The sequence below is a fragment of the Lottia gigantea genome, assembly GCF_000327385.1.
Source record: "Lottia gigantea unplaced genomic scaffold LOTGIsca_130, whole genome shotgun sequence".
Classification (NCBI taxonomy): Eukaryota; Metazoa; Mollusca; class Gastropoda; family Lottiidae; genus Lottia; species Lottia gigantea.
This window is the reverse complement of record NW_008707426.1, coordinates 407,086-431,353: the sequence shown is the minus strand read 5'-3', so window position 1 is coordinate 431,353 and position 24,268 is coordinate 407,086. Positions and strand designations below refer to the sequence as shown.

Below are 24,268 nucleotides of genomic sequence, written 5' to 3'. Positions count from 1 at the left end.
TACGGTCGATGTTATGAAGAAATTGGTGCCTTTAATGATACAAGATACATGGTGGGAATGTTAGATAGGGTAGGTCATAGATATCATTTTCATCCTCTTTTAGTTACATTGTTATCTAAATTAGTATATATTGCTGTTGTTCCCTTTTAAAAGATTGGCTCAGTGAGTGAGACGTTTGCTCGTCACGGTTCAATCCCGGCTTTTCAAATTATTTCTCCTGATCAAGTCAATTAAAAAATCTGTGGGATTTTTACACCGGATCACTAAGGGGCACAGGTAGCAAATATTTCATTAATTATCACTCGGCAGAATTTTGCAGTAGATAATATGATTGGTACAGAATGACAGAGGGAGCCATTGTCTCATGATATCAACATCAAGTCCGATTGGTTTAAGAAATATTGATGGCCCAACAAAATATGCCAGACACTGCAGACAAGCGAATTTCATCCTAGGTGTATATAATCAGCCAAAAATATCTAACAATTGATATGCCAATGATTCGTCTGGGCATAAAAAATGGTGAGATGACACAGAAGCCAAATTTTTGAGTGATTTTAAAATTCGCTTCGATCTCGCAATAAAAATGCTAGTCTACCAGAATTAATTTTTAAACTGTTTGGTTATTTCAGTGTACAGATAAATTAGAACGAGATAGATTAATTTTATTTTTAAACAAACTAATTCTACATCAGAGAAATGTAAAGGAAATCATGGATGCCAATGGTGTCAAAATATTGGTTGACCTTTTAACCTTAGCTCATTTACATACTTCCAGGGCAACAGTTCCCTTACAAGTAAGTTTTATTCCCTGGAAATTTTGTAATCTCGGCACCCGTTCCATAAAATTTTGAGATTCTCAAAGACTAGATGATTATGAAATTTCATATAGGGACTTTCAAACTTCTACTTCATACTTTTACTGTGTTTCCCTTTAGCCGCTTTGACTCACATTTCTGACAGAGATGATATATATCCATGTGATTAACAAACTGGCCAATCAAAACGCTTGCACATAGCCAATTTTCCTTTTGTTTTGTAAAATGTTTGAAATTCACCACAACATACAAAGCTATTTGGGTAAAGTGCACCAGAGTCCCATCTATAAGGAGATCTGTGACGCAATGCAAGCTGAAGTAACAGGATTTGTTTTATTTTCTAGTCAAATGTTATTGAAGCTGGGGCTGATATGAAGAGAGACAGTGAAAAAGAGTGGTATTATGGTAATGCTGAAAAAGAACGATTGGGTCCTTTCAGCTTTGAAGAGGTAATTTTCAGGCTGAATTTATTATATTTTGTTCATATTTGAGGCAAATATTAAATCATGGACTAATTTTAGAGCACATATATTTACCGATTTCCTTAAGACCTTAATCAGAAATGGTCATTTTCAAACATAGATTAGACATGAATGGCAAATGTAACCAAACTAGTGCTGGGTATAGCTAATCATGCCACGATAAGATACATATTGCAATACAATTGTCACGCCCCACTTTTTATTCATCGGGTATTGATACACAACCTTGCGATCATGTATCGCGATACATCGATTCACCGATATATCGAGCCAGTATTATTCAAAACCTTCTTTTGTTTTAGATGAAAGAATTTTGGAAGGAGGGTATAATAACAGCAAAGACGAGATGTTGGGCCCAGGGTATGGATGGTTGGCGGCCATTACATACTGTCCCGCAGTTAAAATGGATTCTATTGGCCACCAGTCAACCTGTAATGAATGAAACAGACCTAGCTACTTTAATACTCAATATGTTGATTAAAATGACAGAATATTTTCCTAGTCGGTTAGTTTGATTTTCACAAAATAATATATACCATTATTGATACTCATATTGAAGTGGAAAATTTTACCTCATTGCTCAATTACAGGTCTTCATCCAGATTTTTATGAACTTTTTTTATAGGTCTTGTCTTTACAATATCTTCTGCAAATTTGAGACTTGATTGTAAACCTTAAAGGGTTTGTAAGGAATCTTTCTAAATAGTATATGTGAATCAGGGACACTGAAAGCATCAATTTGTACCATTCCAATTTTCAATCAGACGTCTGTGGTTCCTGCAATTTCATTAAAACTAATGTTTGGTGACATCACTAATGGTTAACATTTGGGGAATAACAAGAACAACAGACATCTGATTTTAAAATTGGAATGGTGCAAATTGATGCTATCAGTGTCACTGATAGACTTAAAAAATTTAGAAAACCTCTTTACAATCCCTTTAATAGACAGCCCTTTGATCACATGAAATAAAATTAGGAATTTTAGGTTGTAACATTGCGGTTAAGCAATATTACAAAAGCATAGGCACAGGCATGTAGGCCTTACGCCTATCTAGTGATAGAGCAATGTTTGTGAAGTTAGTTTATAAAAATGATATAAAAATTAGGGTTATGCTGTTATTATCCAGGTTGATTTTTATTTTTCAGTGATGTTGATGGTGCCGTGATACGACCATTACCAAAAGTGAAACGTATTTTATCAGACGCGACCTGTCTACCACATATTGTTCAGGTATTGTTTAATCTTTGTTAAAACTTAGTCATTCTGAGTTACAGCCCTTGATTCTGAAAATAGTCTTTAAGTCTCTGCATTAGTTTGATCGGGAACAGAAAAGTAGAACATAAAACAATCTCATTTCAATTTATGAAATCTGAACTATGACAAGATTGGTCTTGCAGAGGGAAATATTTAATCTGGCAACGAATTTAATAAATTCAAATCACTTAAAGATTGGTTCCCATATTTTCATTTACAAATATGAAAATGCTAATACTTATATGAATAGAAAGTAGAGATGGACTTGGTAAAAAACCAGTTTGTCTCACAGGTCCATAATTAAAATTAGAAGAGAATTACCAGCAGAATTACAGTGAGTGACCGATCGAAAAAGGGCAATAAGTCTTTTTTTGTTTATCCAGACTGTACATAGATGTACATTTAAGATTGGTTAAAACTATAAGAACATAATGATATGATTAAGAATACATGATAATTCATTAGAAACACCAATTAATCAAATGATTTGCTTAATTTGACACCAAAAAATCAGGAAACCCATCTTTAAGCACTGGCGAGTAGCAAATAAGACCTAGATATGTGATCACTAAATTGAAACTTTTTATCAAAGTTATGTTATTGAGAACATGCCCTTTACCTTCAATTTTAACTGAGGCGTTAACTTCTAAGAATGCCATGTTGATCTGTTAACCTGTGCTACGATTTCATATCGTTTGTATGAACCTGTGTTATGAACTCAGAGACATAACTGTTGTGTGATAAATTACAATTTGTATTTTCTATTACAGCTATTACTGACGTTTGACCCAGTGTTAGTAGAGAAAGTAGCTACTCTGATATATTTATTGATGCAGGACAATCCGAATGTATCAAGACTCTATCTTTCTGGTGTTTTCTTCTTTATAATGATGTATACTGGTTCTAATGTTCTACCTATAGCTCGACTGTTTAAATACACTCATATCAAACAAGCTTTCCGTTCAGATGAGGTAAAAAAAAACCTTTTGTTTCTTGTTCATTCATTTTAACTGTCTTGATAATGCTGCAAGCACACAAGTGGTCTTGGGCCCTGATTTTTGTCGCTGACTAGAGTCTTGTCAAAAGCTTCACCAACCAGCTGTGGGCACACGAAGAGACAAAAAAGCTCCATTCAGTCGTTTTACACCATGTTGATAATAACGTTTGGATTTTTGGATCATACAATTGAAAGGAAAATGATTTTGATTGGATGATGACGCTCTGTTTTGCAGACAATAAAACAATCGGTGACAAATTTTAAACTGGTTTGATATTATAAATCTTGTCTACATTGTGATAATCTTATTGTGGAAGTGTTGGCACACGTGAGATTTTACTAAAGATTTGCGTTGACAAAAATCAGCGACAAAGACAGTCCGTGTGTCTGCACCATTAGTTGGAGTTTTATGTTTTCTGTTTCCAAGGACCAGCTGGAAGACAGATCCTCAGAAACTTAAGTTGTTCTCCTTGTTAAATCATAACCAAGAGGTTTTTTTTGTTGAACAGCTGAACATTGTAAACTAAAGACAAAAATAGAAAAGTACACAAAACTTTGTTGAAAAATATCTAATTTTAGAATACAAGTTCTGACATTATGGTGAGAAGTATTATGGGACATATTCTGCCCGAAGCTATGGTGTGTTATTTAGAAAACTATTCAGCTGATAAATTTGCTGAAATATTTCTGGGTGAATTCGATACACCAGAAGCTATCTGGAATAGTGAAATGAGGTGAGGAAAAAGCTTAAAGATTTTAAGGATGACTGACAAGGCAGCTCAAATGACCGAGGTTCAATATCCTCTGCCGAACATCAAGCATAGATTTGTGACCTTCTCTTCTTGGCAAGATGGCCAATTTTGAAAGCCAGATAAAGCCAAGTGATTGATAATTTGGGGGTTGTGTAAATTGGCACGATAAGATTTGCAGCATGCACAAATATTTGAATTGTTGTCTCAAAACTAGGCTTAATTTTGCATCAATCATGAGACATGTGTTCCATGTGCGTCAAAAAAATAGTAGGTGCAGACAGAATTCAAAATGGCCGAGAAGGAAATAGATGGGAAAATTTCGAATGTGACATATTCTGCTCCTGTACTGTTCAATTGAGGACAGAATTTGAACAGACGGAACTTGTTCAGAACTCTCAAATTGAGCACCACCAAATACTTTTGCTTAAAGGCAAGTCAGTGTAGAGTTATTGCCCTTGACATTATGTTATATATTGTAGGCGTATGATGATAGAAAAGATCGCTAGTCATATTGCAGATTTTAGCCCCAGACTACAGAGCAACACGAGGGCTCTGTATCAATACTGTCCAATACCAGTTATCAACTTTCCCCAACTAGAGAACGAATTATTCTGTAATATATATTATCTCAAACATCTATGTGATACCAGTCGATTTCCTGATTGGCCAATCAAAGATCCAGTAAGTATTTAATTTAACAAGTGTTTCTAGTGGTCAAAATGTTTATTCACGTCTAGTTTATAAGACACTGAAAGGGAGGTTCATAACACAAATTATCCCTCGATCCCTCGACAATTGGAAATCGAAAAAGAGCAGGCTAACAATGTCCTGGCAAAATTTTCCAGCCTGCAGCCTGCATGGCGTTGTCCGTCTTCAATTTCTGACATGGTGAAGAAAAAAGTAGCACATTAGAGTCCATTTCTTTTCGGCTGATGTCTTGTAGGATGTAAAACTTTTCCAATTCAATTTCTTTTTAGGTACGTTTGTTAAAAGATATCCTGGATGCGTGGAAGAAAGAAGTAGAAAAGAAGCCCCCTACCATGTCAATAGAAGAAGCTTACGAAGTCCTACAGTTAAAAACTGGTAGTGGTGGACATGATGAATCAGTGATACGTAAAGCTTATTTTAAACTGGCTAAAAAATACCATCCAGATAAAAATCCGGAAGGAAAGGTTTGTTTCAAAATAAGTCATTATAGTTTCTTGATTTTAATCTGGTTTCCCAAGATTATTGAAGGAATTTTAAAGAGGTTTACTAAATTTTTTACGTGTATCAGGAACACTGATAGCATCAATTTATACCATTTTCAATTTTCAGTCAGAGGTCTGTGGTTCCTGCAATTCCACTAAAATAAATGTTTGATGACTTCACTAATTGCAAAATATGCGTGACGTCATCAAAAACTTTCAGTAAAGAATTGACAGAAAATCGAAAACATACTTCAGAATATGTTGTAGCCGGAAAGAATGTATTTATCTCTTCAAACGGGTGGCGGCAAATCGATTGTGTGTTTAGTTCACATGACCTTCATTTTTGTTCTCCCTCAACTGCGATCTGATTGGTCTGATATAAATAGCAACTATCTCATTTCCATGCCCACAAACAAAGTGTATTGGGCTTAGTTTAATACGGGTTAATAAGACCATGTCAAAACCCGTAATCGGGATACAATGCATCTGTTCATGATGTTCGGACTGTTCATGATGTTCGGATGTTCGGTTGTGTTTCAGGATATATTTGAGAGTGTGAACAAAGCGTATGAGTTTTTATGTAGTAAATCTAAAGTACAGGAAGGTCCGGACCCTCAGAATATTGTTCTAGTCTTAAAAGCTCAGTCTATTTTATTCAGCAGACACAAAGAGGGTAGGTAACTCACAAATTGTTTTCATTTTTTTGGTGTTTTGTAGCAACTTATGGGGCTCGCTCAATTGGTAAGTTCTGTCGTTTGAGATTCATAGAATCAACAGAACGTTCAATAAAACAAGTTAAAACAGAGTTTAGAACGCAATCCACGTGTGCCGAAAAAATAGTAGGTGCAGGCAGATTTCAAAATGGTGGAGAAGGTGATAGATGGGAAAATGTTTTAAGCTTAACCAAAATGACTCTCTGTTCAACAGTGGACTTATCTGGTGTCATGACTATACAACAGAATCTCTCTATAATCTAATAAATCTATAAAACTAAGTAATAATTCATTAAACTAAGTCATTTTGAAACATGCTTAGAAGAGTGTTTCAATAATTATTTAGTTTAATAGATATATCGTCTTATATAGAGATTCTATTCTTTAGTCACGGTACCTGGTAAGTCTAACTGATGAATATATACTCTTATTGACTAAGTTTGAGATTTTAAATTAATGTCCATTCTAAGAGATAGTATTCCTTTAACAGCTAAAGTAGGATGTAAAACTCTATTTTCTTTCATTCTATTATTATGAAAGTGTATTGTATCAGCATGTTGTATATTTAAGATTTGACTATATTTTACAGTGTTAGAACCATATAAATACGCAGGTTATCCTATGTTGATAAAAACAATCCGATTAGAGACAACAGATGATAGTTTGTTTAGTAAAGCTGCACCTCTATTATCAGCTGCTAGTGAACTAGCCTATCATACTGTTAATTGTTCAGCTCTTAATGCCGAGGAACTTCGTAGAGAAAACGGTATTCAGGTAATTCATGTTCTTTTTTTTTCTTTTATCTATATATTAAATGAAAGTTCGGATGTTAAAAGATCAGTGGAGGCTCGAGCCTCACAAGACTGAGGGTTTAAATAGGAGGCTGACAAATAGGTTCAAATAGGAGGTAGACAAATAGGTTCAAATAGGAGGCAGACAAAAAGGCTCAAATAGGAGGCCGACAAATAGGTTCAAATAGGAGGGGACAACTGTCAAGGCTGATATCAAAATGCAGCACCTCTGTGGAGGCGTCAAAGTTGCAAGCTTGTCATTGAGTGTCTGAAAGCCGCTTCTTAATACTCCTCCCCACCAGTGCTGCAGCTGTAAAAGAGAAACATGGCAGATTCTATTTTTTACATCTCACTTGACCATTTTAAGGCATTCTTTAAGATCTAGAAATTGAATTTGCTTTTCTTTTGTGTATTTTTATACACATTATATTGTGTGTCTTTCTTTGAGGAGGAGACCTTTGGACTGTTGAAACATGTTGCTTAAAAATTGCCCATGATCTATATGGCCTCAATCTAATTCAAATTAGGCTACAATTTTTTTTTGTCAGACTCCATAGCAATCTTAAAAGATTTATATCAATACCATGTACTATTGCTCTTCATTTCAACCAATCACAATGTAATACAGAATCCATGTCTAGATATTGACTATGAATTGTGAGTGAAACCCAGTGTAGAGCAATATAACCAATGAGATTATGAGGCTGCTGATACTCGTTGTAAAAGTGATCCTAATTGGCGGGAGAGTGACACGTGATTGTCTGCTATAAATAGCTTGAAACGTCACTAGTACTTGACAATAGTAATAAATCTCATTAGATTAGAATGGAGATCGACAAAAATACTAATAACAAAACGAAATAGTTATCTAATTTTAATCAGATTGAAATTGTCTAATATAGGAAATTTTGAAAGATTGTTATTTATTTCAGGTGTTACAAGAAGCATTTGATAGGTGTGTTAGTGTATTAGGAACCACCAGTAAACCTGAAGATATATCTGTACAGGTATAACACCTCTTTTATTATCCCTTATAAAATGTGGAGCATCCCTTGGTCCGTCCACAATTGCTCGTAAACACTGTAGAAGTCACAATTCTTGATGGATTTTGACGAAACTTGGTGTGAGTGTTCGCTATCATCCAAGGATGAACACTATTGAAATTTTTTAAAAATTGGAAAATGTGTAGTATCAGTTATTGCCCTTGTTCTTGAAAATGCATTCAATTTTTACTTCATAAACATTCTAAAGGGCACATTACTTGATGGACAGAAATAAGATAAAATCCAGATTTTAAGAAATAAAGGAATCTGATTGGATGATAAAACAAAATTTAAAATTCATTTAAGTGATAGACCAATCAGATGATTGCAATACAAAAATCAACTGAAGTTTTCCAGAATAAGGTCCCTGATTCACTGTTGTAGTAACTTTTTATCAGGGGTGTAAAACTCCATTTCAGTTCAATTCTGTATACTATATTTCAGGTGTGTATAAACATAGCCAAATGTTACAGTGTAGCAGCTCAATTTGAAGGTTGTCGAGAAAAAATACAAGAAACTTCAGCCATTATTAAAGATTTATGTCGAATTCTCTCATTCAAGGTCAGTAATATTAAATCAGTACGGAGCGTAAACTTATTTAAACTGGTCCGTCATTCCATATAAAGTTTCGCTCCGAAGGAACAGGTTGGACCTATTGTCATCTTGTCATTGATTGGATGAAATTCATGTCATACACTAAAGAAACAGGCCACGTATTCTCGAAACGATCTAAGTGCTAGGATGTCCTAAGTTCTTAACTTCTAACATTGATTCTAGGACATCCTAGCGCTAAGATCGTTTCGAGAATACCTGGCCAGGTAATATTAAATCAGTATGGAGCGTAAACTTGTTTAAACTGGTCCGTCATTCCATCTAAAGTTTCACACCGAAGGAACAGGTTGGGGCTATTATCATTTTGTCATTGATTGGACAAAATTCATGTCATACATTAAGTTATTATCTTCTTACATTGATTCTAAGAGGTCCTAGCGCTAAGATCATTTCGAGAATACCTGGCCAGGTTCCTAGTTTTCAACACTAAATAGACTACTTCTGGCTAAATCCAACGGTTAAAGATTTTGACCCTGAGATTACAGGCCCTACTTGTTTTTAGTGTAACAATAAGCTGAGACAGCAGAGGGCCAGTTAATATAACAATATGGTAATTTGTCCATTATGGCTGTTTTAGATCCTGTAGCTTATTTAAATGTATTAAAGGGATTGCAAAATGTTTTGTATCAGGGACACTGATAGCATCAATTAGCACCATTCTAATTTTGGATCAGTTGTCTGTGGTTCCTGCACTACAACTAAGTGTTTACTTAGAATTGCAGGAACCACAGACGTTTGATTGAAAACTGGAATGGTACAAATTGATGCTATCAATGTCCCTGATACACATACAAATTTAGTAAACCTCTTTCTTTACAATCCCTTTAAAGTAAGACTTTTAACAAATTTTCATTAAATAACCAACCGAGATACAGAACAGTATTTTATATCTGGTATCAGGTGTCTAGAAGAGGAAGCACATCCTGCCTGACACCACAACCACACTTAGCTAAACATACATGACAAATTAGAACGTACAAACCAAAAAATTGTGACTTGACTTATGAATTTTAAAATTTCAGAATTTACCCAAGTTATGTTCAGTAGTAGCAGACTGTGTGAGTGCGTTCTGTATAGATTTCTGGTTACAGACCAATCTTTATGAATCTGGTGTACTCTGGCATCTATTAATATATTTATTTCAATATGATTTTACTCTTGAAGAGGGTGGAGTGGAAAGAAGTGATGGTTCTAATCAACAGGTAAGTTTTCACTTTCATTTAGTTGTTTGGTTGAATATCTGAAAAATTTTTGAAGTTGTATCATAAAATTGTCAACCAATTGTAGGCTTCAATGAGATATTGCAGATGATATATTTAAATGGATTGTTTTCTAATTTTTTTATGTGTATCAGGAAAACTCATAGTATCTATTTACACTATTTCAATTTTCAATCAGACGTCTGTTGTTCCTGCAATTCCACAAAAATTAAGTGTCTGATGATGTCGCTAATGGCAAATGGCCTTAAATGTTAAAAAGCTTATTTTGGGATTAGTGACATCATCAAACACATAGTTTTAGTGGAACTGATGAACCACAGGCGTCAGATTGAAATGGTGCAAATTGATGCTATCAAGAAAACATCTTTAACAGTAGATGATGAGACATTATAGGCCATTTTGGATCATAAGGCCATTTGTCTTTTTTTTATTACAGGAAGTCAGTAACCAGCTAGCGAAACTATGTATCAAAGCATGTGCCAGACTAGGTGGTTACTATAGAAACGATAGTCAACTCAATAGTCCAGACAACCCGACCATCAAAAAATCCCTCCGTGCTCTCCTGACGCCATATCTAGCTAGAAAATTGGAAAATGAGGATCCATCTGAGGTAGATGAAATTTTTATCTTTTTAGTATAGTATAGTGAAATGTTGATTCGACCCTTTATTTATTTATATCCATTACATTTGTGAAATGAAATGAAAAAAAACAGGATATAAAAATCAATTTCAATTTATTCTCATATTCATTTCATTTCAATTTTCATTTTATTTTATTTTTATTTCAAGTTGTTTTCATTTCAATTTTAATGTCATTTTATTTTCATTTCAATGTGTTTTCATTTTAATTTCAATTTGTTTTCATTGTAATTTCATTTCAACTTGTTTTCATTTCAATTTCATTTCAAGTTGTTTTCATTTCAATTTCATTTCAAGTTGTTTTCATTTCAAGTTTTAATTTTTTTTATTTTATTTTATTTTTTATTTTATTTTATTTTTTTTTTTTTATTTTTTTTTTATTTTTTATTTTTTATATTTTATATTTTATTTTATTTTATTTTATTTTATTTTATTTTATTTTATTTTATTTTATTTTATTTTATGTGTTTCATTTCCATGTGTCGTTTCATTTTGATTTCCTTTCAATGTGTTTTCAATTTCATTCTGATTCCATTTCTTTTTTTCGATTTGATTTTTTATTTCAGTTCAATTTAAATTTTCATTTTTATTTTACTTTCATTTCAATGTGTTGTTCATTTCATTTCATTTCATTTCATATAGTCTATTAATATCTTATTATTGACATCTATTTTCAGTTACTTAAAATATTAAACAGTAATACAGAGAACCCATATTTAATCTGGGATAATGCCACTAGGGCTCAGTTACAGGAATATCTCACAGACAATCAGGAGAGAATGATCAAAACTGTGAGTTTTTTTATAATTTAGGGGACAGGAATTTGTAACAGGGATACAGGAGGGCTACAAATAATGTCATTAGCCAATAAGAATCTCTTTATACATATATTTTGAAATGTGCATATTTTAAACTTTAATCGTTATGAGAAGCTGATAGTTGTATGTTTTCTCTGACCTACCACCCATAAAGCTACACTCCAAATATTTCATTTGGATACTCAAAGTTTCAGAAAACAGTAAGAGTTCGATCAGGGCTAGGATGGACTGGGCTGAGCAGAGCAGTTAGTAGCGGCCTTAATGTCTTGTTAATTTTCAATGTACAGATGTTCAGCTGATTACACTGCAATCATAGCAGAGCAGAGCAGAACAGAGCTCAGTAAATTCGTATTTTTTACAGTTTGCAGAGCATGGTAAAGAAGTGGTGTAGAAGCACACACGAAATCCTCTATAGCAAATGATTGATTTCACTCTGTCATATATCTGTAAATGACCGACTTCGCTGCTCTGCTACACTCTTCTCTGCACCACTCTGCTCTGCCTGTAAGGAAATGCAGTTTGAATTTTTCCCTGGATTGTGACTTATGCTGACTTGTTACCGCCAGAACTGTCACCAACGCCACCAAAAAATTTGTATCATTTTCAGGGACAATGTGATAAAAGTTTTGGCGGTGATCTGGTCTATGAAATCCATTCAAAGGAACTGATAATAGGAGAAATATTTGTGAGAGTCTACAATGAACAACCAACTTTCCCATTGGAGGTAATTATCTCTTCGTACTTAAAGATGGGTTCCCTTATTTTCATTTATGAAATACTTATATGAATAGAAAGTAGGTGTTCTAATGAAAAATACCAGTTTGTCTCACATGTCCATAATTAATTCAGAATTAGCTAAATTGGAAGAGAATAACCAGCAGAATTCAAATGAGTGACCGATCAAGAAAGGTCAAAAAGTCTTTTTTGTTTATCCAGACTGTACATACATGAACATTTAGTATTGTTAAAAACTCTTAATTATATGCAATAAGAACATAATGATATGATTAAGAATACATGATAATTCATTAAAAACATCAATTATTCAAATAGTTTGCTTAATTTGACACTAAAAAATAAGGAAACCCATCTTTGAAAAGTTATAATTTGTGGTAAATTGTGTTAATACATGTGTTTTAGACATAAAATCCTCACCAGGACAGGGTATGGAATTCACAGATCAGCAAGAATGATTGACTGCTGAATATTGATCAATCCTCTAAAAATCAACCGTCATGTTTTAACCCACATAACATTTTTAAAGTTGACTATTTTTCTCTTTCAGAATTCTAAAGGCTTTACGATTGATTTACTAGATTTTCTGGGATCTCAGGCACAGGTATGTATTGTATAAAATCAAATAATTCCTTCAAAAATACCTCAAACAAGGAATTTCACTTTCTATTTCTATATATTTCTTTCATGTATATGGTAGAGTTTCAAGAAAAGACAAGTCATCTTTTTAACTTTCAAACTTGGATAATTCTGGACACACATGGATTTGAAGACTCAAATTTCAACGGTGAATTTAAAAACTAAATATTACTGATTAACTTAGCTAAAAAAATTCTGTGTCTGAGACTAACGTTCTGTTGGTCAAACTGATGGAAAACGTGTCCCTTTAAAGCTTTCCCCTAGCATTCTGTCCTCTTGTTAATATCACTCATTATTTTTATTTCAGTATTTACATTCCTTATTAATGTTACAACAACAGAAAACTACATCAACTCAATCTAAAGGTGATAGGCTGGGACAGGTGGAGATGGCTTTAGAGGCTCTTAGAAACGTCATCAGGAACAATCCTGGTAAGAACTTACTCTTTCTTTCAGCTAACAAAAGCTAACAAGCCAGATTTTGTCATTTTTGTGATATTTTGATTGGTGTATTTTACTTGACAGTGTCAAAATATTTGTAACCTATGTTTAAATGTTTCATTATAGAAAATGTCCTTAAATTGTTCTCTCTACATTTCCCAGTCTGATTAAGATTAGACCAAACTTTCGTTCCTTTTTTATTAGATTTATTTTGATATAGCAGTTAGTTAGGGTCTAAAGACAGCTCTGTCTGTTTGATGACACCACCAGCCAATCAAATTCCTGTCCTCTCAAAACTGGGATTTTATGACGTGAACAAAAGGTGTTTTCTGAGAAGGATTAGATACCAAATGTACTGTTTGTTTGTGTCTAAAAATTCGACGAAAATTCAAGAGGGCTGGCGTTAGACCCTAACTGAAGTGGCTAATTTTTATATAAAGGTTAATAAAAAACGGAACGAAAGTTATTTATTTTTATTGGCATAAGACCTATTCTATTCTATTTATTCTAGGTGTAGAAATTCAGTGTATAGGACACTTCAAATTATTATTTGCTTTACTCTCCTTAGAAGATTGTGCCAAATTACAACAATTTGCTTTAGAGGTAAGAATAAATTTTAGTTGATTTTCCTACATATGCCATGATTCCTTTCATATTTTTACATTTATTCATATTTTCAGGTTGTAAATTGTATTTATATTATCAGATTGTAAGTTGTATTTATATTTTCAGGATGTAAATTGTATTTATATTATCAGATTGTAAATTGTATTTATATTTCTAGGTTGTAAATTGTGTTTATATTTTCAGGTTGTAAATTGTATTTATATTATCAGGTTGTAAATTGTATTTATATTTCCAGATTGTAAATTGTGTTTATATTTTCAGGTTGTAAATTGTATTTATATTATCAGATTGTAAGTTGTATTTATATTTCTAGGTTGTAAATTGTATTTATATTATCAGATTGTAAGTTGTATTTATATTTCCAGGTTGTAAATTGTATTTATATTCCAGGTTGTAAATTGTATTTATATTTCTAAGTTGTAAATTGTATATATATTTCCAGATTGTAAATTGTATTTATATTTCTAGGTTGTAAATTGTATTTATATTTTCAGGTTGTAAATTGTCTTTATATTTTCAGATTGTAAATTGTCTTTATATTTCAGGTTGTAAATTATATTTAAATTTTCAAGTTGTTAATTGGTTTATATTTTCATGTTGTAAATTGTATTTAAATTTTCAGGTTGTAAATTGTATTTATATTTCAGGTTGTAAATTGTATTTATATTTTCAAGTTGTTAATTGGTTTATATTTTCAGGTTGTAAATTATATTTAAATTTTCAAGCTGTAAATTGTGTTTATATTTTCAGATTGTAAATTATATTTATATTTCCAGGTTGTAAATTGTGTTTATAATTCCAGGGTGTTAATTGTGTTTATAATTCCAGGTTGTAAATTGCGTTTATATTTCCAGGTTGTAAATTGTATTTATATTTCCAGGTTTTTAATTGTATTTATATTTCCAGGTTTTAAATTGTATTTATATTTCTAGGTTGTAAATTATATTTATATTTCCAGGTTGTAAATTGTATTTATATTTCCAGGTTGTAAATTGTATTTATATTTCCAGATTGTAAATTGTGTTTAAATTTCCAGGTTGTAAATTGTATTTATATTTCTAGGTTGTAAATTGTGTTTATAATTCCAGGTTGTAAATTGTATTTATATTTTCAGATTGTAAATTATATTTATATTTTCAGATTGTAAATTATATTTATATTTCCAGGTTGGAGATTGTGTTTATAATTCCAGGTTGTTAATTGTGTTTATAATTTCAGGTTGTAAATTGTGTTTATATTTTCAGGTTGTGAATTGTATTTATATTTCCAGGTTTTTAATTGTATTTATATTTCCAGGTTTTAAATTGTATTTATATTTCTAGGTTGTAAATTATATTTATATTTTCAGGTTGTAAATTGTATTTATATTTCCAGCTTGTAAATTGTATTTATATTTCTAGGTTGTAAATTGTATTCATATTTCCAGGTTGTAAATTGTATTTATATTTCCAGATTGTAAATTGTGTTTATATTTTCAGGTTGTAAATTGTATTTATATTTCCAGATTGTAAATTGTGTTTAAATTTTCAGGATGTAAATTGTATATATGTATATCCAGATTGTAAATTGTATTTATATTTTCAGGTTGTAAATTGCGTAACAAGTAATCAAGAATGTGTTAATGACATCTCCTCTGCTGAAGTCTTATCTTATTTATTGTTAACCCTACAATCTCTACCACAATGTAAGTACAAAATTATCAAAAAGCACTGGTATATTAATCCTGGTGTTAACAAAACAGTAGATAATAGGTCTGGGATAAAAAAAATTTTAAAGGGAGATAGAAAAATTGTTTTTGAGGTTATTTACTGAAACCATCTTTGATTTTGGTTTTCAACTTTTATTGTGTCTCAATAAGTGTATATATTCATCAGTTAGACTTACCAGGTACCATGACTAAATAATAGAATCTCTATATAACACCATATATCCATTAAACTAAATAATTATTGAAACACGCTTCAAAGCAAAGAGAACAATATGAAATTTGATGGTTGAAAGAGGACTGTATTGTCCATGCATCATGGTAGATTTAATGTACTGTACAACGTTAACTCACAGACTGCAATCCCAGCTTGCCAATTGATCTACTACCCTGTCTTTCAATTGTTATGTCTTGTTTATCCAGGTCGTTTACTAGCCTTAGAGAGTTTATTTGCTCTGTTATCCAGTACTAAAATAGTCAAAGAAGCAATGTCAAAAGGTAGCATATTTTTTTTTTTTATTTTCATTCAAAACACCCTGTGTCACAGTGGCTTAATGATTAAGACAGTTGCTTGTAAACTTTAGCTTCAAATTGACTTCAATTGAGCCACAGATTAAAGTTTGACCAAACTTTCGTTCTGTATTTTGAATATATCCACTTCAGATAGAGTCTAACGACAGCCCTCTTGAATGTGCCTGAAATTAACCTTTTGACCTAATTCAATGATGTCTGTTTCAACCAATCAAATTTCTATCCTCTCCAGCGCTGGCATTTTGTGACGCGTGAATATCAAGTTTGGGTCAAGAGGTTAATTTGACAAACATCCAATAGGGCTGTCGTTAGACCCTAACTGAAGAGGCTATATTAAAAATAATAGCTAATAAAAAAAAACATATCAAAAGTTTCCTCTGATTCTAAGTTTGATGGCATGCAGTTGGCTGATTTTGTCGAATATGAAATTTTACACAACACCGTTTTCCACCGTGAAATTTGTTTTATTGCTCATGAGCAATGATTTGACTAAAATTCTGAATTTGTTTATTTTCAGGAGCCTTAGTATATTTATTAGATTTATTTTGTAATTCTACCAACCCTCAAGTTCGTGAAAAAACTGCCGAATTACTAGCCAAGATGTTAGCTGATAAATTAGTGGGTCCTAAAGTTCGGATTATTCTCAATAAATTTTTACCCAGTATATTTATGGATGCCATGCGAGATTCACCAGAAGCCAGTGTTCACATGTTTGAAGGTTTGTTTTTCATTTTTTGTTTTACTTTGAAAGATCATTTAGTGGCGTTTTATGACATGACTAGAGGGGAGATACCAGGGGCTACTATAAACAAATATGCAGTTCCCCTCTTGTGACGTCATAAAACGCGTAAGTTTTAGTGGAATTGCAAGAACCACAGATGTTGGAATGAAAATTGGAATTGTGCAAATTGGAATGCTATCAGTGTCTCAAATACACATAAAATTTTTTTTAATGTATTTTATATTTGCAGGAACTCATGAAAATCCTGAGTTAATTTGGAATGATGACGCTCGAGAAAAAGTCTGTGATTATATTCAAAAATTAAAGACTGGGTAAGTAATAGTGACGTTTGAACTCGAATTATCGAAAAACTACTTTTATTAAGGGACCTGTTAGCCGTTTGACCAATTGTACCTTAGTCTCAGAAACAGGAATTTTTTAGTTAAGCTAATCAGTAATAGTGTTCACAGCTCACTGTCGAAATTTGAGCTTTCAAATCCATTCGAAAGTTAAATTTTTGGAGGCATTATGCGATTCGTGTACATTTCTAGTACTTTGAAGACTTTTTACATATATTCAAGACCCAAAATTCAACACCAAAATATGGCAAATCTGTCCCTTTAAATCAAATCATGTCAAGAACAAAATATTGATTGGATTTTTTGCAGGCATTATCAAGCTCAGAAAGAGAATATTGGTGCTAAATGGACTTTACCTGAAGATGTGGAGATTGTTTATTCCGATATACAAGGGGAACTAACTGTTGGTGGAGTGTTTTTACGTTTATTTATTGCCAATCCTGGTTGGGTGTTACGGAAACCAAAAGAGTTCCTGGTAGAATTGTTGGAGAAGTGGTCGGCGCTAGTCAGTCAACAGAATCCTAATGTAAGTATCAGAGGTAATTCGAGACAAATTTGAAAGCCAAGGTGGCTCAGTAAAGCTAAATGTCGGGTTTCAACCCTGGCATAGATCAAGATTGTAGCTTCCAACTTTCCAACCTGCAGTCTTATTCTTGTAAACTTAACTTATTATGATTTTAATGTTCCAGTCATCTGATTGGTCAACCACTAAAATTGATTTTAGATTTAGTGATTGACCAATCAGTTTACTGTATCTTAAATCTGGATTTTATTAAGTTAAGTTTTGGAGATTAAGGCTCCTGATTTCTGTCAGTGATGCAGCTTGAACCAGGGATCATGATTTGCCCATACAAGCTGGACATGACCGACTGTCCTGCCAAAATGTCCGACTGCAATTAGCCTCTGTCGGATATCAAGTATAGGTCCAAGAAAAAAAACAGTCTTTCTTTTTTTTCTATATAAATATGTCTGTATTTTATAGGGAGAAGTTTTAGAAACAGTCACAACAGCTGTCGTCTGCCTATTTTCGGCCCAAGCCCCTCTGTTAGATCAGATACCACAGTTAGGCTATATACCAAAGGTCTTTATGGCTATGAAATCAAAAAATAATGCCATTCCTAAGTCTTCTATTATGATTGCACATCAACTAGCACAAAATGAGGTAGGTGTTGCAAATCCTTATTATTTATAGATTTTCTGTAGGTTTTCCATCTTTTTCCTGTCAGAGAATATAGCCTGACTGAATAGAAAGAATAATAATTGACCAAAAATTTTATATTAGGCTACAAAGCACCTCATTACCCGCCAAAAAACGTCAAAATTGCCCCCACCCCAGACTGAAAATCCCAGCTCTAGGCTAATGTCTTTCCAGTTGGAATAGGGGAGCTGCGGTGGCTCAGTGAGTTTTCACACTTGCTCGCTGACCTGAAGGTCCAGGGTTCAATCCCGGCATAGGTCGAGATAATACCTTCGAATTTTTCAACCCGGTTTCCCCCTGTCAGTGATGCAGGTAACAGGGGCTGACATGGAAAAAGCGTCTAGTCGTTCGGATGGGACAATAAACCGAGGCCTCGTGTGCTACAGGCTGTGCACGTTAAAGATCCCCCGACAGTTGGAAATCGAAAAAGAGCAGGCTAATGCCGCTGTCCTGGCAAAATTTCCCTCATTGCACCCTGCATGGCGTATCCCACATGGTACAGAAAAGTAGGACGTAAAACTCCATTCATTTCATTTCATTTTTCCTGTTGGAATAGAGGATCCTTAAAAGCTGCAGTTGTTATCCTTGTATAATATCCTTTCTATTATTAGCTATGTATCCGAGCTATGACCCAGTGTGAATGTATAGACCCTATGATGATAGGTATGAAATCTAGGAGAGATCAGATAGCTCTAGCTTCAGAAGCTATCAGTAAAATTTTTGAGAAGTGTGAAGAGGAACTCGTCTCTCAGGTCAGTCAATCAAATTAACACTTTATATACCCACACAAACTTCTGGAGTATATTGTTATTACAAATCTACATTGGCATTCTAGTAAAATATCCATCATTGCTCACAGCATAGAGTAAACCTTACTCATTATAACAAAAATGTTGAAAAATAGCATGTAAAACCTTGAAGAATTATTGCGATACTGAGTTTGTCCGAAGTGGCAGTGGAATAGCTCGGTAGCAAGTTGTCGTGCTGGACAATAAGGTACCACGGTAGCGAATCCTCTTCAAGGTAAAAAAGAATTCTGATTCCTGTGCCAGTGCTTCTTGTGTCGGCTTTCACCCTTCAATATCTTATACCTAAAGAACAAAAGAAGTTCTAAATTTTTCTTTTGAAGGCATTGAAAGCTGAGTTGATACAGTTTTTACTACGACTATTGGGAGGTGGTTTAGAAAGCGTAGAAAACCCGGCTGCTACTAAGGCTCAAATAGTCAAAGCTATTAAAGCCATGCAGAGAAGTCTTTTATATGCAGAACAGGTAGGTCAATTTTAGTGTTTCTACTGATGACTCCAATTATAATTGGCCCAAGGATTTTATCTGCAAATTCTTAAGAAATTAGCCTTCAAAGAATGATGCCTACAGATGAAGTCAATAGTTGGCAAAGTAAAGTACTCAAAAGATCCAATTAGGAATTCAGGTGGCGCTCTATTGGAGAGTTCTGAACCGCTTCCGTCTGTTCCTATTCTGTCTCCAACGTTGGTGCTGTGACCAATGGAGAAACAAAAAGCTATTCGAGGTGGACACAAAAGCGCCAGATTAATCCACAAGACAGACTTCCCTTTAACAATATATAATTAATATGTTGTAGATAAGTGAGATATTAGATGGTTCAACAGTATGGAAAGATTATAAAGATCAACGCCATGATTTGTTTATATCTAATACGAACATCTCTGGATATCTGACAGGTGGGAACAGTTACCTCCCTTTTTTCATTTTCAGCCTACCCTTAAAAATTTGTACAGAAAGAATTGCATCCCTTGTCACTCCATCTTCTATTTTCCTGTAATTCCTGAAAGCGAGGTTCATAACGCAAAGATGCAAAGATAGCAATGTCATAAGAATGAATAGCCTATGTGACGTCACTGAACACACTTTTGTGATGATAAAAACTTTATCTGAAAGCTTAATCAATTCTGATATTAATGATAGGACTGGAGAAGGAGGCTTTAAAGACATCAAGGTGACACCATGTTACCTTTGTTTTCGTTATGAGCCTCGTTTTAGATTCAATATGGCCGACGTTTGAATAAGGTCTGTTTAAAAACATCAAGATGACACCATATTGCCTTTGTTTTCGTTATGAGCCTCGTTCTGGATTCAATATGGCCGACGTTTGAATAAGGTCTATTGCTTCACAGATGGAAATTCTTTAATGCCATATTTCTTTCCTAGAAAAAAAGTCCGGTGAATACACAGGTTCGTTAGATGAATGATCTTTGAAAATTTAAAGTTTTTGAATTATAACTGATTTGGTTTTGTTTAACTGGCATTGTTACTAGTTACTAGAATGAATTTGTTTAGAATTTGTCACCTGTTCTCCCAAATTTAAAACCTGTAACATTTTTTGGTTGTCTTGATAGAAAGTTAAATACTAAAAGTAATCATAACTACTAAAATTTAATGAATTCTGATTGGTTGACGTTTTTACAGTCATTTTGAATGATGCATGCTTAGACATGTTCCTAAAGTTGTTGTTTGTTCAATTGAGTAAGAGTAAAGTTGAAAAGGGAACAAACAACAAGGGGTCGCAAGATTGGAGAGTTCTGCTCATTTAGGATTCATTGTTCAATAAAACAAGTTGGAATATAGTTCAGAATGCGTTCTTTAGGTGTAGACAGAATTCAAAATGGCGAAGAAGGAAAAAGATGGGAAATTTTTTAATTTGGCATATCCGCTACTTTACCATTTGATTGAGGCTGGAATTGGAACAGACATAATCGGTTGAGAACTCTCCAATTGAGTTGAACCTAGTTGAAGCTAAAAAACTAAGACATATAGCTTGTATGTTAAGGCTCCCCTGGGTGACATACAAAAGAGTAGACATTTATATTGCAGGGAAGAGGCAAAACCTTATTGTTGTCTGTGAATATTTGAATAGATAGAAATTGGAAGAGAGTTACTGTTTACAAAATATTTATGTATTATTATTCCTACTTGACTTATCTTGTAGCTTAAAAGGATTGTAAAGAGATTTTCTAAAAAAAATTATGTGTTTTGGGGACACTGTTAGTATCAATTTACACATTTACAATTCAGACATCTGAGGTTCCTGCAATTCTACTAAAACTAAGTGTTTGATGATGTCACTAATTGAGAAGGCCTTATGTGATACAAGCATATTTCACCATTGGTGATGATGATTAGTTTTAGTGGTATTACAGGAACCACAGACGTCTGATTGAAAATTGGAACAGTGAAAATAAATGCCCTCAGTGTCAGCAATACAATAAATCAACCAAATAAAAACAATCCATTTAAATTGAATAAGCTTTTTGTTGTTGAAAACAGGGTTGTTTTTTGACTATTTAATGTAACTGTTCAAAACTAATGGTACCAGAAACTGATTACCTGTATATTGTAGGTCCTACAGGTCCAGGTGTGGCTGGTTATTTAACAGCAGGAACCAGAAGCAATCTACCAGACGCCCCTCCTCCTTTAGATCATGGTCATGAATAAATACTACTCAGCCACAACAACATCATAAATATTATTAATTACTGGATGTCAATTATAAGTGTTGTACAACAAAAAATTGAGATAGCATTGTACAACAAAACCATGGGTACATTATGCATTACAAACCCATTCTAAACATGGGTGTACAAATAAACCAAGATAGCTTTGGAGTACATCAGATCAAGGTAACCAAAATGATGTTTTACAATTGTTGTACCAAAAACATTGTTGTACAAAAAAATGCAACAAAATCAAAGTTCTTCAAACAAGCCAAATGTAATATAGTTGTACAACAAAACAATGCAATACTTTTTCATGTGAATCAGGAAAACAAAGAGCGTTGTAAAAATTTGGCACCTGAGCTACAAAAAGAGAGCCTATGATTATTAAGATCTGTAGTACAAATTAATGTGATATTCAGTCTTTTAACAGCTTGATTCAGACATGATTGGTAACTGAAGAAAGATCAAAAATATATAAGATTGTGGAATCAATCATTGAAAATTAAAATGCGCGAGCAAAGAACAAATATTCCTTAAGTATAAAAGTGCTATCAAAAATTATTTTTCTTTAAAATTCTGATTTGCAATTAATATATTTTATGTATAGCCTGTTTTAAAATTGTCATTAGTAAGTTTTGTTTGTAAAATATTATGTTAAAATTTGATAAGTTTTGTAATAATTTGAATTTTTCAAAAAATAACCAAAAGAATTCTTTTCTTTATTCATCTGAAGTATTTGGGTTTTTTTTAAAGCATCACTTGCTTCAATTTGCTAAAACACATTCTAATATTCAAGAACGAAACATGCTGGCTTTTAATGCACAAAATTGTACAAAGTTTGTAATTGCTGTTGTTAGATTTGTTATTCTTGTTACTCTAGATTGTCACTTTGTTATCACAAATGTCACTTTGTTATACCAAATGTCACTTTGTTATCACAAATGTCACTTTATTGTTTCAAATGTCACTTTGTTATCACAAATGTCACAACAGATGTCACTTTGATACAACAAATATCACTTTATCGTTTCAAATGTCACTTTGTTATTTCAAATACCACTTTGTTATTACAAATGTTACTTTGTTATTACAAATGTCACTTTGTTATTATCATAATTTTATAATCAAATGTAAATGAAAAATAACTTTGTAAAATTAGATTATATAAAAATATAACGTGGTTATTTCAAAAGGATAAATTATAATAAAGTAACCTTGTATAAATAACAAAAAAATAAGTTATTGCACATACAACATTGTTATCAATATTATAGGTTTAATTAATAGGTTAATCAATTATGAATTGTTATTATTAAAATGATTAATGTTTGTTATTGAGAAGAGTATAAAGTGTGATTTTGAGTTGTGTGTAGAAATACATGAAACACTAAAACAAGATAGGAATAATAACTATTTTATTAAAGGGATACTTCCTCTTAGGATGACCAAAAAATTGAAATTTTAAACTAGGCAAAAATGAGACATTGTTCATCAGTGGACTTTGCTGGTGTCATAACTATACAACAAAATCTCTCTATAATCTAATTTTATGTCCATTCTAAGAGGTAGTTTCCTTTTAAACAGCTTCATGTACATGAATACTGTGGCAGATAACAACAGTTATACAGGACATGCTAACACTGTAGAACACCTTATGTCACCCTGCAACTGGACTGTCGACTGGATATCACCTGTATAATGAATATTCTTATATGGAATAGTTCCCATTGTATATTATCATTTCTAAATAAATCAAATACCATATTTTTATAGCAGTGTAGAGATTCAACTGTATCTTTGTGTAAGTAAAATGTTAAATTTATATTTTTTGAAATTAATTCATCGGATAGGACTGATTTAATTGTGTCACAAATAAACCCTCTAGGTTGGCTACTTGGGGTTTGTTATGTAAAATCTAAACAGTTACATCCTTAACTTGGGTCAAGGTTTCTAAAGAGTTTTATTATGTGGTATAAAATGAATCAGTTATCCTTAACATAGAAACTTTACAATGGACAGTGATAGTAAAGAGGTTTTATAAATTTTGTATGTGTATCGGGGACACTGATATCATCAATTTACACCATTTCAATTTTCAATCTGTGGTTGCTGCTATTCCACTAAAACTAAGTGATCGATGTCGTCACTAATCGTCAAATATGTATGTATTACACAAGACCGATTAGGGATGGCATCTAACAGTTAGTTTTAGTGGAATTACAGGAACCACAGACGTGGGAATGAAAATTGAAATGGTGCTATCGGTGTCCTCGATACACGTTTAGAAAACCCCTTTACGAATTCTTTAAGGCCTCTTTCAAATTTAAAGAAACGTTGCCAAATTCTTTTCTACATATATTAATTATGGTTTAGGTTGAGTATCACTAGAGGGTATCTAAAATCGAAGTTTATTTTGGGAAAGCTGTTGATAGATGTGTCGTACAAATCTACGTATGGTTCTTACAAAGAAATAGCAAACACGAACGCAGTTCACAACCATTTTGA

The 24,268-nt window shown here is 32.8% G+C and overlaps 2 protein-coding genes across 2 annotated transcripts in view; both read left to right on the top strand.

Annotated features, from left to right (window-relative positions):
- Positions 1–1,815, top strand: part of LOTGIDRAFT_180237 (hypothetical protein) — a gene marked incomplete at both ends in the record, with an annotated part of 7,135 nt that extends 5,320 nt beyond the window's left edge. The window contains 4 exons of the mRNA XM_009049155.1: positions 20–69; positions 633–797; positions 1,163–1,267; positions 1,603–1,815. Coding sequence (XP_009047403.1) covers positions 20–69; positions 633–797; positions 1,163–1,267; positions 1,603–1,815 — 533 coding nt within the window. The remainder of the gene's footprint in view (positions 1–19; positions 70–632; positions 798–1,162; positions 1,268–1,602) is intronic.
- Positions 1,816–2,449: 634 nt separating this feature from the next.
- Positions 2,450–21,761, top strand: LOTGIDRAFT_172288 (hypothetical protein; the record flags this gene model as incomplete). The annotated part of the gene is made up of 30 exons (XM_009049154.1): positions 2,450–2,534; positions 3,329–3,529; positions 4,135–4,289; positions 4,787–4,988; positions 5,285–5,479; positions 6,038–6,170; positions 6,215–6,238; positions 6,800–6,984; positions 7,934–8,008; positions 8,489–8,605; positions 9,679–9,858; positions 10,313–10,486; positions 11,194–11,307; positions 11,942–12,058; positions 12,620–12,673; positions 13,016–13,139; positions 13,660–13,751; positions 13,855–13,857; positions 14,063–14,065; positions 14,115–14,117; positions 15,360–15,459; positions 15,904–15,978; positions 16,529–16,729; positions 16,983–17,064; positions 17,401–17,617; positions 18,074–18,253; positions 18,901–19,041; positions 19,419–19,559; positions 19,891–19,990; positions 21,667–21,761. Coding segments are annotated over 30 exons (3,568 nt in total), but the record flags the coding sequence as incomplete, so codon positions are not given.
- Positions 21,762–24,268: the final 2,507 nt, after the last annotated feature.